Source organism: Falco naumanni, chromosome 14, assembly GCF_017639655.2.
Source record: "Falco naumanni isolate bFalNau1 chromosome 14, bFalNau1.pat, whole genome shotgun sequence".
NCBI lineage: Eukaryota > Metazoa > Chordata > Aves > Falconiformes > Falconidae > Falco > Falco naumanni.
Genome location: NC_054067.1, coordinates 6,822,563 through 6,838,440, shown reverse-complemented (window position 1 = coordinate 6,838,440; position 15,878 = coordinate 6,822,563). Strand labels below are relative to the sequence as shown.

The 15,878-nt window shown below is 48.6% G+C and overlaps 1 protein-coding gene and 1 long non-coding RNA gene across 6 annotated transcripts in view; both read left to right on the top strand.

The window, feature by feature from the left end:
* GRIA3 (glutamate ionotropic receptor AMPA type subunit 3) overlaps positions 1-15,878 on the top strand; it is a 152,672-nt gene that overhangs the window by 130,382 nt on the left and 6,412 nt on the right. For 4 of the 5 annotated variants that reach the window (XR_005830928.1, XM_040614273.1, XM_040614272.1 and 1 more), the window contains 2 exons: positions 1,288-1,535; positions 2,097-2,211. Coding sequence is in view for 4 of the 5 variants with exons in the window: in XM_040614273.1 (XP_040470207.1) it covers positions 1,288-1,535; positions 2,097-2,211 (363 nt within the window). In the remaining variant the exon portion in view is untranslated. The remainder of the gene's footprint in view (positions 1-1,287; positions 1,536-2,096; positions 2,212-15,878) is intronic. The other variant, XM_040614274.1, reaches the window with a different exon arrangement.
* Positions 2,219-14,827, top strand: LOC121097364. Its single transcript, XR_005830930.1, has 2 exons — positions 2,219-13,480; positions 13,743-14,827. It is a non-coding gene; the product is annotated as an uncharacterized LOC121097364 (long non-coding RNA).

The following is a 15,878-nucleotide window of genomic DNA, read 5'->3' as shown; positions in this document are numbered from 1 at the left end:
AGGCAGGACTTACTCCCCGTGAAATGTTTGGCGGCTGGTTGTTAAGCTTTTCATTATTCAAAACGGATTATATTGTCCTGAATGAGGAGGAAACATGTCTCCATCATCGAGCTGATGGACATTAACGGTCCTCTGCCGCAAGTTTGTTAAATTTGGACTAGATTTAGCTACTGCCTGCCTCATTCCCGTTCTGCAAGGAAGGCTGCAGACGGGGAACTGGCAAGGAGTAGGAGGCATAAATTCGAGATACCCACAGCTTGGACCAAAAGCCTTATATAAATCTTTTGGATTTCCATACTTTAGAGAAATACCATTGGCATTACTGCCTTCTGTCAGCCAAGCAGGAAAGTTTAACCGGTAGTCCAGGGTACCAATGCTTAAGAGTCTGGAGGTGGCTTTAAGATCTGAGGGTGGTTTAAATGTTCCTGGTGAGGAAGAGGGAGAAGGGGAAGTAACACATTTCTCAACATTTCCAGGTTTGCACCGGTACGCAGAGCTAGAGGCTGTTAGGATTGGCTCAGTCTCAAAGCGAGGAAAATGGGAAAAGATCTATAACTACATGAGACACAAGCAGTTCACCAGCAATTCTTTCAGCTTATTGCTAATATTTTTGTTTGCTATCTTTTAGGAAAATGTAAAAGTGAATTTTGGAAGTTTAACTATTGACGCGTAAAGGATTTTGTAATTGCTATTTATACCTCTTATATGAGCGTCACTAGCAGAAGCCACTAGAGCTGTCCTGATCTGCTGTACCATAGACCTGCCATCGCCGCTGTGACGAGTGGTCTCCTGCCTGGCTGGGAACTTGTAATAAGCAAATGTCGGTGTTTCCCAGCTGCGAGTTAGCACAAAAAAAGATGCTGAGGATCTGTGCAAGGAGGAAAGCCTTCTTGTGCATCTGTTGGCCATGATGGATGAGCGGGGATGTACCACCCCCCCCGTGGCTCGAAGCAGAGCAGCGTGCAGGCAGATAAGCCCGTGGCAGCGCAGGAGCCGAGGCGCTGGGACGGGCTCGTGCCGTTTCTCATCCTGACGGCCGGGCTGCCAATTACATGGCAATTAGCAGAATAAATGCCTGAGATATGTTTCCCCCTCCCCAACCATTTTATGGTTTGGTCATTGTCCAGGGGAAATGTTTCTCTCTCAGAGCTACTTTGACTTTTTTATTTGTTAGCTTTAATCAGTTGCAGGGTGTTAATTATACCTCTAAGCCGACCAAGCCCGAGGAGCTGGGTCTTGTGCCCTTGCCAACACGACTCTTCATTTCCCTCCTTTCGTCTCTCCCAGAGGTCAAAAATAGCCGTCTACGAGAAAATGTGGTCGTACATGAAGTCGGCCGAGCCCTCGGTGTTCACCAAAACGACGGCGGACGGGGTGGCGAGGGTGCGGAAGTCCAAGGGGAAGTTTGCCTTCCTGCTGGAGTCGACGATGAACGAGTACATCGAGCAGCGCAAGCCCTGCGACACCATGAAAGTTGGCGGCAACCTGGATTCCAAGGGCTATGGTGTAGCAACCCCCAAAGGCTCAGCATTAAGGTGGGTGGAATAATATAACAATATCCATGTTGTTATAGTATTCCACCTACCCTGATGTATTGTGTTGTCATTTTCTTTCTTGTGGATTTTGAGGTAACTTTAAAGTTTAAAATCTTCAATATTCCATGGAGTTAAATAAGACGGTAAATTATGGTTTCATTTATTTAATGCATCCATTTTTTTTAGTGTTCTCTTCGTGTTGTCCTTTCTGATTGTTTGTTGCTGTTTTAATTTTACAGTTCAATGGCTTTTTCAATTTAAATGGTAAAAGCCGAGTTAACCTGCCATATGTGACGAATGTTAACTGCATGATGTGGTGTTCTTGTTACTTTTTTTCTCAAAGACGATTTCCCCATCCCGCACACTTCAGTTTTGAGCAAATGTTATCCTCCATGCCACCTTCCAATATTTAACCCTGTATTTGCTGTACAGACATTTTGATAGCTCCACGTTCTGTGAAATTTTAGCCAATTTGTCCTCTTGTGCTCCTTTTTTTATACGTTACGATTTCCTAAGCATTTGTGCATTTTTTTCTTACAAGTTATGTTTTATCGTTTCAAGAAATGCTGTTAACCTGGCAGTATTAAAACTGAATGAGCAAGGCCTCTTGGACAAATTGAAAAACAAATGGTGGTACGACAAAGGAGAGTGCGGCAGCGGGGGAGGTGACTCCAAGGTCAGCCTCAATGTCACCACAATCGGGTACCTTAGCAAAGAGTAATCGGCAAGGCTGTTATTTTACTTCTCAAGAAAAAAACCAAAAGCAAACAAAAAAAACCAAAAGGAACGCAGATTAAAACCATTTGAATAATTGTGGTGGGGGAAAAAAAGAAGCCATTTGCTTGCCCAGTAGCTCTTTCAAAGAAACGGTCTTATTTAACATCATCAGCAGGCTTGGTCGAGCTGGGAAACCTGATTTAACTAACAGAAAGTCTAGCGTTGGTGGGACCGATGAAGAGCAAATGGGTGCTTGTAACTGCACGAGAACCCGGCGATCCCAGCTGGCCACCGTACTGAGCCCTGAGGACGAGGCTTCCTTGTCCTTCGCCACGATCTGACTGCGATGCAGAGTGGGGGTTTTGGTGAGGTTTTCTTGGCCAGGACCAGCTGTGCCAGCGCAGACCTGGAGGTGGGAGGGCTCCCTTCTCCTTTGCTCTTACAGGGAGGAGCCAGGCAAACCAGTACCAGCACGGGCTGCATTGCTGGCCCAAACTGGTGCCACCAGAGCCCTGGGAAGAAGCCTGGTCTCTGGGGAAGAGCTGCTTGGGTGGATCTGTAGCTCAGGGAAGGAAAGGGTGGCTGCTCATCTGATTGAAGCGTGGAGGCAAGAGTTAAGCAACAGTCACAGCGAAGACATGTTGCACAGAGATGGCAGTCGCCCATCAATGGTAAAATAATAACAGTAACGGTAACGTGTAAGGAGCTAGAGCTTGCAGTAGGCAAAGCTGAAATGAGATACGTTGCTTGCAACGGGGAAGTATATTGATGCGCTAAACTAGAAATGAATCTTAAGAAAAGAGATTCTGGTAGTTTTGCCTAGCATATTCAAACGTCACCTTTTGCATGCCGCTGACAAGCCTTCTGCACGCAGCTGCACAGGAGCACTGTGTCTGCGTTTGCTGGGCTTTTGAGCCTGATGTGGATTGAAATCCTGGCTGTGGAAAAGCCTTCTGCGGAGCTGAGGCTTCCCCCAGTCTTTCAGGCAGCCTGTAGCTGCAAGACTCTCCAAGTTGCTTTAATGAGCTTGTGTATTGCAAAGGTTAGTGCGCTTTCATATTGCCAGCCTTACCCTGTAAAACTGGCAATTTCTGCAGTTATCAACCTGGTGAGGAGAAGCTGTAGCTAGAGTAGGCTGGGTACTCTTGGTCACCTTGGGTACAGGAATTACCAAGAAAATTAATTTAAAATACATTGTTATACTGAAAAGTACTGAGATTCATTTTCCTAGTGACACTCTCCTACAGCTAGTAAAACCAGTTCCTTAGAGAACAGTAACTCCTAATCTCTCTTATAAAAATGCTGCAGCTTTGGTCCAAAATCAATAGCAACAGTATTTTCAGTAAACTGCAGTTTCGGACAATTACTGCAAATTACTGCTGCGTTCTATTAATGAGTTGCTTACAGCTGGCTACATAGGAAATGGCTCATCTACTCCTCTTTGATGTTAGCAAAAGCCACTGCATAATAGTAAAGGGAGGAGAACTCTGGAATTCAGGTCTGTTCAATAACTGGAGGTCTGCAGTGCTCAGCAGCTGCCTGGAGATGAGCACAAGCTTTTTTATGCTTTTCAGCTCTGCTGCTCATCCCTCACACAACATATTTATATAATGTTATACTTGCCAGTATATTAAATGTTTAATATTCTCCTGGGACCCAGCAACTCGTCGTCTGCTGCTGCCTCCATGAAAGAAAACTCTTTGTACAAACCAGCTTCAATGAACTTCATTGCTTCGAGTTCATTGAATTAAACCCAGCCAACTAATGCTTACAGCCCTAAGGAAACTAGAAAAGCTTTTTTAAATGGTCGTAATTAGGGCAGGGCATCCTTCTATTTTTGCTTGTGCTGAAGGAACTTCTACAAAGAGCGATACCCTATGTTAGCAAGCCCTTGGCCCTGGTCCCTGGGCGTTACGGTGGGCTGTGGGACTGTGGGTAGGTGTTCAGTGAAGAGGAAAGGGCACAAACATGGTGGTGTCTGTTTTGCTAGTTTAACGTGTCCATCACAAGGCGCTGCCTTGCTGCAGTTTGTCACAAGGTGCTGTGATGAAGGGCGACTTGTCTGAGCTGCAGGCGCTGGCTCTCGGGGGCACGGCTCAGCCGGCAGAACTCCCCAGGGAGGAGGACACGGGTGAGAAAGACCTCCCGTGGCACCGCAGGCTAGGGGAGGCAGGGAAGGGCTTAGCTGTTGTTTTAGAGACGTTGTAAATCCAAGGGCTTTTGTTGTTCCCAAGTGGCTGTTCTTTGGAGGTGGCGTTTTGTAGGCACCGAGTGCTTCAGGCTGCGATGCTGTGGCACTGCAGCCGATGGGCAGACGCCTTCCCGGCAGTGCACACCCCAGTCAGCCACTGCTGCCGAGCTCAGGCTGTGCCCAAGCCCCCCAGGAACCCCTCGGGAGCCCCTGGGGAAGGCGAGCACCCGTGCTGCCTGCTGGGCACTGCGGCCCCGACACTCTCGCTGGCCTCTCTCTCCTCTTCTCCATCCTCCCACCTGAGTTGCTCTCGCCATCTCATCCCACCTCACCAGCTGATTGTTTATATGAAAACGGCTTCACTTACAGAGCGTTTCATGGGAGTCACTTCAAAACTGTTCTGTTTTTCCCTTGAAGGAGGTGGTAGCTGCAGGGGGATCAGAGAGGACAGGGGGGTGAAGGTGCCTCCGCTGGAGAGATGCAGACCTGGCACCCCCCCCAGGGTGGCACGGGGACCATTACTCACTCGGAGCGGCTGTCTTTACCGGCTGAGCTGACAGACCACCTCTCTTAGCTTCGCCAGTAGAGACCCAGGCTTGGGAAACTGCTGCTCCGAGTTTGTGATCAGCCTCTTCCCACCTGCTGCCAGGGAGCTGTGCGTAGCCGTGAGGCATTGCGGGCGGAGGGTGCCGGCTCCTTCGGCTGAATTCTGCTGTGCAGTCTGATATTCTAGCTTGTACTGAAAGCCAGAGGTAAGTGTGCAGCCTGTCCAACTGTGCCAGGGCACATCGTCGTACCGCAGAGAACCCTTCGCCAGAAAATGCCCTCCCATGCTCCTCCTCCCCGCGGTGCAGTATGCGGTTTGCCTCTGCCTGGGGATGAAGGATTCTGAGTTGTGAGCTCACCTCGTGTTATTGTATCCTCATCGCCACTGGAGAGTTGAACAGTGACTTCAAATTCACAAGGATTCTGAGTCTGACAGCAGGAAAAAGAAAAGGTATTCAATGGACTTTCTGCCAGTTCCTTAATCACAGTTACACAGACTGTAAGGTTAGTCCTGTGAGCATCTCGTGGTCTTGGGCTCCACTCGTAATTTAAGACTAAAAAGATTGTGCTGTTTTAATGAGATCGTTTTAAAGGCCTCAGCTGACATATGTCTCATTTCCAGTGCTCCCAGTATATGCCGGCGCTGGTGTGGAGCAGAGGGTGCCAGGCTGCCCTGCAGTGTCTTGGCCATCGGTACCGCCCTGGCGGAGCGCGTTACCCCATTTCGGTAGGGGTTTTATTTAAGAAGTCCGAAGGGGAACATGCTGCATCTATATGTAATTTGCCTGTGATGCATGTCAATATGTTCAGGCTGACTTGGCTGACAGGTGCAGACATTCGGGTACGTGCATCAAAATTTGTTCACTTCACTCTCCTAAATGAGCGTGAATTTAGTTTCATCTGTTGGATTCATGGCAAAATTATACTGTCTTCAAATTCTCTTATGCATGTGAGCTGAGTTCTCAATCGTGAGAGAATGGAAAATAGCAGTTATAAAAAAAACATATTCCAGGAAATATGTTACAGTGTATTACGAGTTTGGAAACTAATTATTTTGTTTATTATACAATCCTGTCATCTCAGAGCTGAGTGATGGCTGAATAGGAATTTAACAAGAAGTAGACAAAAGGGGATGCAGGCAGCGGTGGCAGGCTGAGTGACTTAAGTGAAACTAATTATTCAGTTGCATAGGAACAATTTTCTGCTAAGATAAATTTCTGTAGTTCTGCTGTTGATACATTTCTTGTATTCTTATACCTTCACGGTAACATCTAATGACAACCAACACTGAAGGAGAATGTTTGAATGCCGCATCTCGCCAACTTCACATGCCAAGATTCCTTGCTAATTATTTGACTTCTTTGCTTTAACATATTCTTTTTTAGGGTGATATCTCTTTTGGAGTACATCTGTGAAATGACGTACGATGTAATACTACTTCATTTTTCAGTTGTTTCTTTTTAATCCTAGGATTGCTTTTCCAGCCTGCTGGCTGAGTTCTGCCCTCAGAGCCACGCTCCGTAAAGCATCACGTTCCTCAGCCCTTCCAAGCTGTGAGCGTGGCCATTAGCAGATGGGATTTGTTCCCCCATTCCTCTGTGCTATTTTGTTTTGATACATTTTCAGCATAGCCATTAGCATTTGCGGCATAATTTTTTTTAAGTGGCATATTTTTAGAAGAAATCTGTTATGCGTTATTTTAGAGGGTACCTGACATCTAAAGAGCACCATTGCCAAACATGTTGTGCTTTAAACATGTTTGGGGAAATGGCTATCTTAAAAAGATGCTGTACGATTTATTTGAGCAATTTGTTTGAAATTATGTTCATCAGTATGAATTTACTTGCCACCCATTCTATAGGCCTGGGTTATGATCTGGAAAAAGATAAAATGGCTGGTCAGAGCCAGTGATAGTAACTCAGAGCTAATTCTGGGATCTCTGCTCAGATCTGGGAAAGTAATATGAAATTATCGTATTGTGCAAATTACTGACAAAGCAAAATAATACTTTAAGAGGAAGACATCAGAATATTTGTTTAATTGGCAGCTATTACTTTATAGCATATTAGGAAATAACACGGTGTATGTTTTGTGCCAATAATGAAGTCTTAATGCTCTAGGAGTTCATCGGAGCATCTCGCTTAGAGCATTGCCAAGAAGGGCAGAGAGCCTGCTCTGCTTTGCAGAAATGTCTGTGCTGTTGTGCAGATTGTTTGAGGGCACTTTCCTGGGAACATAACCAGGAGACGCAGAACAGGAATTTGGGGTGAGCCGGTTGCCCAGGCTGGGAAGGAGCTGGTGGAGTCAGGGCTGGCATCTCAGAACTGGGAGCCGGTTTGTTTTGCCTGTGTCACCTTTAGCATCGTGAGGAGTAGCTGTGCTGCCTTGAGGGAGCTGGACCTGAGGGTAGAAGGAGACGTGCTCGTGCTGGGGGCTGAGCCGGGCCCTGCAGGGTGACACCGGGTCCTGCCTTTATGGCTGCAAGAAACCTTCGAGAAAGCCTGGTGACTCATGCGCTCATCCTGGTAATACCTGTGGTGCTTAACGGTTCATTTCCATAAATTGCTTGCATGAGTCATTTATCCTGCATTGTAAGCATCCATATGGGAAAAGCCGAAGCAGAGCTCCTTGGGACTGGAAGAGGAAAAAGGAAAGCCGGAGGCTGGAAGTGGGGCTGCCAGCAGCAGGAGCAGGGCCCTTCCTTTGAGCATCTCCCTGGGGGCCGGGGCTTGGCTTGTTTCCTCTTTAATGGTAACTGCTGTCACTTAACATACAGGGGGAAAAGTAAATGCCTTTCTTCTTCTTCTTCAAAGTAATTCTGATGTTTCAGCCTTGAGCTCGTGGACGCAGGCACTTGTGCTGCCCTGGTGGATTTTTCTGGGCTCGCCGGCACTGTAATCGTGGGTCGGACACCTCTAGATTTACACACGCGACGTAGCTGCTTGTGGAATGGCTTGTGTAGCCTTTGGACTAAGCAGCGCCTGCCTGCAGCCTGCTGAGGAGCCTGAGCGCAGGAGTCGCAGAAGAAGCTGCCCCAAGAGGAAAATATATCATAGAAGACGGGGGGAGAAATGGCTGTGGCTAGAGGCGAGAGAAAGAGAAGGTGAGGGGATGGCCTGCACGCAAGGTAAGTTGAGTCTCTTGCTCATATCCACCCAGGTTAGAGAGGATCCAGGCAATGGCAGGAAAGATCCACACTGCTGTTGCAGGTGGGGTAGGTTTGAGCATGACAGCAAGCATCTACCCTCCCTAACCTGCCTCCCTGCGGGGGCAGCTCTTCCTCCCACCCCCTCGCCACATCTGTCTGTCAAGGCTCGGGCACCGCTGTGAATGAACTACAGTGCCTTGTTACAGCTTGCATTGCCTAATCCAATAGGCATGTATTATTGCATTAGCACTTGGCACTTCTATTAAATTATGATCCTGTTAGTACAGAGTTTAATTTGAGCTACATTTATGAAACATATAAATATACTTTCCTAGAGACAGTTGCTGCTGCCAAACACAGGCTGCAAGCTCCCTGCAAAGAGTGGAGGAACTTGCGGTCCCAGCTGGTAGCACATCTGGCTCTGTGCAGGTGTACCCAGCCTGTCTGTAGGTGTTACAATGGCATCATGCATCTGTGGCCGTCTCCCACGTTGCAGCAAATACAGCATCGGTTAAAACACCTGAATTTCAAATGGCATACCTAGTTGCTGCAAGGAAAAACCCCGTGGCTTCCACAAGGATGCAATGGTTGTGCCAGCCTGCCTCTAAAAAAACAGGCAAGAAATCTGGAACTGACCAAAGAACACTATTTATGGAAAAACACAGTAACGAAGACTAGAACAAAGTTCTGTTACTGAGAACTGTTGCAGCTATGAAATACTCAGCAGTAACTAAAACAACCCCCACCCCCTGATGATCATTTGCATTGCATTTCAAATGGCCGTTGCCAAACCCCCCTTGAGCAGCCTTTGCAAAGCCTCCCGCTTGCCATCCGAGCAGAGCTGAGAGCCGGTGTGCCCGCGCTCTGAACCGAACGAAGCCACGCTCGTAGGCTGGCGCACCGCATCGGCACGGCAGGAGAAGCCACCGCCCGTCTCCATCTCCCACAGCCGCCGGCTCTGCCACTGCCAGTGTCCCAGCAGAAGGAAATTTGGAAAATTACTCGGTGTGCTATTTCATAGTTAAGATTTCTTGTCATCCCGTGATGCCCTTCAGTACCGAAAGGCACAACAGAGGCAGAAGGTGCCGTGACCTGCTGCGAAGGAGGGTCCCACCCCAGCTGCGGGTGACAGCCACGGCTGAGCCCGCAACCCGCACAGGCAGCTGGGGGGCTGCAGTCCCGGGGTGCTTCTGGCCAGCCCCTGCCCCCCCCCCCCCCCCCCCCCCCCCGGCCCCTGGAGCACAGGGAACCCCTCTGGCTCTGCTGTGGAGGAGGAACGACATCCTCCTGCCAGGGGATTTATCGCCATGCTCGACGCCTCCAAGCTCTATCCCTGCCATCAGCCTGCTGTGTATTAGGTGGCTGGGGGATATATGGGGCTTGAGTTGCCAGGTTTTAATCTTCTGATTTTGAAAGCTCATCTTTTCAAACTAGGTGGCTTCAACTTTTTTCCTCTGCCCACCCTTAAAACATTTCAGTGCCTCAAATGTTAAATCTTGTAGATGCACAACTGCTGGTAACACAGGGCAGGGGAAGAATGGTGCGGGTCTGAAAAGGTAGCAAAGAGCAACCAAGTGTTCATTTCTTAAAGAAATGCCTGTGCTTTTCCCATGAATATGAAATGTTCAGTGTGAAGTACAGAAGATCGCATTTTGAGACAGAAGGTAACAAATGGGAACAGTGAGTAACCATTTGTTTTCATGCCTGTATTTCCAGGACTCTGTGCACCCCTGCTTGAAGTACCAGGTAACTGTAGTCCTTAAACAAACACAGTGGGGTTTAGTAATAAGCCCATTTCCATCTGAAATCTTCCCCATCCCTCACACGTGGGTGCATAGCAAAACGTGAAGTTGTGGCACAGAGAGATCGCTGAAGTGGTAAATCATGACAGGCAGATAGATCTGCTCTCGGAAAGAGCAGAACATTTGGACAATGCATTCACCCAAAGGTTTTGTATCTAGTCAGAAGTTATTTCGGTAACAAGATCTGACAAAAAGTCCATTCAATAGTTACAGATCAGGCTGGGATTTATGGAGCTTGGGGGAATAAAGTGCCTGATTCGATTTAGATGGGTCTTTAACCTTAAGCAATGCCCTCTAGAGAATAATGCTGGATTTGGTATTTCTTCCTGGATTGTTTCTATCTTTATATTTTAAAGATACCAAGATGGTTGTGAGTGAGATTTTTATGGTAACCTGTCAAATTAAGCGGAGTGCTTGGGCTTGATGGCTGCGTTTGTTGGTGCCCTGTGCTGCCGCATGGGCCAGCTCAGGGACACAGAGGTGGGTCACTTGCAGTGAGCAGGACCAGAGGACCCGTGAGCATCCGCTCCCTCCTGCCGGAGCTGGACTGGGAATGCTGGTGATCCGGCGTGGTGCGTGGCTTGGAGGGGTTTTTCCGTGGTGCTGGGTGCGCGGGGGCTGAAATCTCAGTGCAAGGCGGTGGTACAGCCGTTCGGTGGTGGCATCCTCCCTGTGCCCTTCGGATATTTACCTCTCGGAGCATGGCAAAGGTGATGCTTCCCACATGTCCACAACAAGCTTCCTGCTCTGCTTCCCCTGAAGTCAGTGGAGATTTGCCAGTGACACCGACAGGAACAATTAATTCAGTGTTTTCAGTAGTTCTACCCTAGAGGATTTTAGGAAGCACTTTGAATTAAGAAAACGCTTGTTTGCCTGTGCCTTAGTCCACTTGCCTTTCCTCTGACACTATGAGGTGGATTTTAGAAACTCAAGCACTTAACGTCTAAACTCTCTGATGTTACAACGTTGTTGGTTGGGGTGTGCTGACATCAGCAATCCCAGGGATGTTCCAGCCAGCAAGGACAGCTTTGGCTGCAAGAAACAAGAGGAAAAGAATTCCTGCTGCAGAATTGAAAGCACTCTAAATATGTCAGATTCCTAAATTAAAGGGATTAGGTACGAAATAACGGGGATTAAAAATAAAATAAGTCAAAACCCACTTTAAAATGTACTATCGGAGACCTGGTACCACCATGGACTTTGGCCTCTGTCCTGTCGCTGGGATTCAGACGAAAGGGTGAAGAGCCCTTGGCAGGGATGCGGCGCTCGGTCCGACTGCGCGGCTCTGGCTTGGGGGGAGGACGTCATGCTGCATTAATCTTGCCATCTTCAGAGGGCTGGACTTGCCAGGAACCTCCTGTGGCTTTTTGTGTCTCTGATCCCACAAATCTGCGATAAACCTCGCCTAGCCAGATATTAGACCAGATTTACAGCTGTGCTGCGCCCGGGCGGTATGACACAGCCAGAGCCCAGGGGTGTCTTTGGTGTTGTAATTTTGCTTCCCCTGATGTTCCCAAACGGCCAGTGCCAGGGTACATGAAAACACAAACAGCTTTGCTGCAAATACCACATCCCTAGCGATGCGTGCCAGCATTTCTACAGTGCTTCTCCAACTGGAGTTATTTGGCACCTGACGTCGTGTCATCATACTGCTGGGGAAAATGCCAAAGGGCATGTCAGTGACCGTGCGGGATTCCATGTCACGGCAGATGCGTGTTAAGGACACGGGGCAGCGTGTCTCTGGCCTTCTAGCCAGACCTGTTAGCAAGGGACAAGGCTCCTTTTGGCCATGTTTGCCACGGGGCCAGCATCCATCTGCCTTGTGAGGAGGATCCCTGTTGCCACTGGCCTTACATTTCTTAGCTTTATCACTGTGTAAACCAATTGTCCCTGGGTGAGGTGACACACATCCCTCCCCACTGCGGCTGGGGGCGCAGCCATCCTGCCTGTGTAGCCCTGCAGAAGCCACCGAGCCCTCCCGCACAGGGACCGCTCATAAGAGCAGTGGAGCTGTGGTGGGGGGAGGTTTTGCCCGGTGGTTGGCACCCTCCTGGGCTGGCCAGGCAGCTGGGCATCCCTCCCTGGGCTGAGGTGTTCATCAGCTCTTCCACAGCTTGTTCTCTGCTAGCCTGAGCTTCAGCCCCGGCCGTGAGCAGAGAAAGAATGTTTTCAAGGCCAGAGAGCTGCTCTCACTGCTGGTGTTCTCCTGATTTTCCTTCAAGCACACGGGTGATTTCTTCACTCCAAAAAAAGCTATATTTGGACTTGAGATTCTGCAAGCAACAAGCGCTGAGAAAATGCCCCACTCTATCCTGTACACCAAATATTCTGTGGACCGTCAGAAACTGGCTGATGATGGGTGGAGGAACACCTGCAGTTTGTAAACCCCACGTGGTGAAAGGTGCCAGGGCAGCCCCACCGCCTGGGAGATTCAGTGCAACCCGTGCACTGCCCACCCCGTCCTGCACAGCTCCAAGGAGGCCCTTTAGTTAGTGCTTCAAAGAGCCTGTACTTGTTAGAACTTTTCTTTGCAGCTCCCTTTTCTGAAAGATTGCATCTAAAAATTCTAAATTAATTCTGAGCAATGGTTCATCTGGTTTGAGGGAACAGTGTGCTGTCTGCCGTGTTCATTTGCTCTCCTTGGCAATGATCGTTTTGGGGTATAACATTTATATTACATCCATTAGAGCACAGAATGGGATGTGAATTATCCAAAGCTGTTCCAATCACCACTTAAATCTTTATTGATTGCAAGTAATAAACATAACTACGGTGTTGCTGAGACGTTATGCCACTCAAACACCGGTTACAGGCAGCTGACAAAAGTCTACAGATTTTTGGGTGAGATTTTTGAGTCCCAAAGTGACTTTTGCTCCTGAATCTCACCTGTAGTGGTCACCAGCTCTTCCCTGTATTGCCTGCTGTGACTTGTGAGGATCAGCCCAAAAACTGCAAAGCCACTAGCATCAGCACATCCCATCGCTTGTTCCTGGAAAAAATGGCTCTTTCCAGGAAAATGGGTATCCTTTTCTTAAATTAACAGCATTAACAGCACTGATGAAAGTGAACCTAAAAGGTCATTACTCAAATTAAAAACCTGTTATGATTTATAATTTGTGAGGGGCAGAAGTTATGCCTTCTCACATTCGGACTGGTAAAGAACTATTTCTTTGATGATAAGTTTAGTTTTGTTCTACTTCACACTTGTTCTGGCCAGAAAGTAATATAATGCCACTGGTTTTCTCAACGAGGATGAAAATTACTGCCACTAGCCCTAAACTGGTGCTGTGGTGAGGAGGTGGGGCGAGAAATCCCTCAGACAGGGTGAGGGTATCTCAAGGAGAAGTAAGAAGAGGGAGCAGATGGCTCCTGCATCATCGTGTTCCCTCTTCTCCATATTAACGGTATGGGTGGAAGATAGTGATGAAATAGAAATGTAATGGATGCTCTACAAAGGGCATACGGCAGCACGCTTTTCTGAGGGTTGATCTCACATGTCGGCGTGGTGAGCATCTTCAGCTGGGAAGCAATGCTGCATTTTGTAGGAGATCAACCTTCCCGGCAGAGAAGCGCTGTGGCAGTCCCTGAATTTGGAGGGAGAGGTGGCCAGGATTTTTAAACTGAGCCCAAACCTTTGGGGACCTAGTTCAGGGGTGACGTTTTGATGAGGGAATGCCTGTCGTTTTTCAAAGATCAGTTTGCTCTGTCAGCATCATCCTGTCTCCTGGGGCCACCAACAGCCAGGGGTGCGGCAGGACCTTTGGGGCTGGTGTCCTGTGCCAGGCGGGGCTGAAATGCAGCAGGGAGGAGACCCCAGGCCACCCAGTGAAGGGAAGAGGTTCCCTTTGAGATGGTGCCACCTTGCCGTTGAGAAAAGACTGGCATAGCTTGGCTTCTAGCAGTAACTGATGGCTGATGAGGGGAAGGTAATGCTGCTGGCACCCGAGAGGGGTCTTCTAACAGGGGAGCAGAGAAGCAAAGCTGCTGAAACACCACTAAAACCCACCCCTGTCCCAGGCTTAAGGTCATGTTGGTAGCAGACTCATAGTAATGCCATAGGTGGGCACCGATCTTAAAAGTCATGCCTCTCTTAAATAAATCAGCCATAGCAAATGGCTTCATTTGCCACTGGGGGCAATACTGTTGAGTGTGAGGCTCCTGGTACTGTCTCTCCAGACTCAAGTCTTCCAGCCATTCGTAGACGCCAGCAAAAAAAAAAATCTCAGCAGGTTTGGTAAAGCTGCTCAACAGATCCAACCTTGCATGGGTAAGCCTGTATCGGCCATACCTAGCACATCTGAATGAGAAGCACAAGCAAATAAACAAAAAAAAAACCCTTCCGTTATGGTGAGGAATTAAAACATGGCAGGTTTCTGCCCCAAGAATACCATCCGGTGGCATGCAGAATGCTGACATCCCGATGCTAATTGCTTCCACTTGTTTTCTTGGGTGTACTAAGTGCAACAGGAGAGCACGAGCTCTCAAACCTCTGAACATTTTACTTTGATAAAAGCAACCAAACTAGTAGAGAGCTGGTCTGGAAACCACACAGGAGGAGATGAAAAAGAAGCGGGTCATAAATTAAAGCAGAGGAAAAACAGCTGAAGCCACCCGGGAAAGGGCTGAGGACCTCATAGGATACCCCATACAGCCCAACAACAGCAACCTAATTAAAAAAGCATCTGGAAAGCACAAAACTGTTCCAGGAAAAAGATGAGCAAATGGAAGTCTTTTGAGGTAGAGACCCAGAAACTGAGCAAATGATCCTCTCAGCTGTTTTTGGAGCGGCGCAGCTGGCCAGGGAGACAGGCGGGCAGCTGGGACATATCCTTCCCCTAGGGCCCAGACCAGTCATTTAGTTCTCTCCATTCCTCTGCGTCTAAGCAATTAAAAAAAAAAAAAAATCCCCCTTCAAACAAACAGTGCCTGGGCAAGCTATGAAAAATCCCTTTCCTACATCCAGCAGCCCTCGCTCGCAGAAGAGCCCTGCGCTTCGCTCTGGAACAGCCAACAGAAAGCTTTGGAACTCAGTAGCCTTCGACCTGCGGCGTGGGACGGGCTGGGTTGCAAGCCTAGGTGTGCACGGAGGAGTCACATCCATCCCACATGCAGCTCTGAGCACTCGGTGAGGAAAGTGCCACAGTCCGGAGTTGCCCTCCTGCAGCTCCGTGGGGACCTCGGGCCAAGCCACGCAGCAGCAAGAATTTCTTCCTGGCATCTTCTGTTTAGGAACACTGTTACACTTTTCCCAACGTGTTTTTGGGTTCTTTACAAAAGTGTTGGGTTGTAGAGCAACGGAGGCGGTGGGTTGATCAGCACTGATAACATGCAGCTGTGGCCCCACCTCAGAGGCAGTGGGTTCTTTGACATGGACGATGTGCAGGTGTAGCTTGTTCCTGCTAAGTGGTTAAATAGCCCTGAGGATGGGGGTGGGGGGAAGGTGGTTTGATGGATGAGGAGCAGTGTGGTCTGGCCTCTGGAGGAAGGAGAAACAGCATGGATGGTAGACTCTGACCAATGGTAAAAGCCTTGTTGCAGCATACTAGTTTATGTTGCAACCCCATGTTGATCTTGGACTGTCTGATTGAACAGGGCTAGGTAGCTCCTTGGCGACCAGCAACTGGAAAATACACCAGCAGCCAGGGTCAGTTTTCAATATATTTACTTACCTGGGAGCTGAGGTGGCTGTCTGGCACCGGCTGGTGTTGCATCCTTGGCATCAGCTGGTGTTGCATCCCTGCGGGTGAGATGCTGGAGCAGGGGCTGTGGGGGCATCACACTGTCTCCCACCCTCCGGTTGCTCAAGCATGGGGGCGCAGCTCGTGCATTAAGAGGTTTGGGGATGAATTTCCTGGAAGCAGACAAAATTGTTCCTTAGGAATTGCTCAAAAAAGCTGTGCTTTGCGCTCCACAAATCGGTGCCTTTTCTAGCGTGCTGA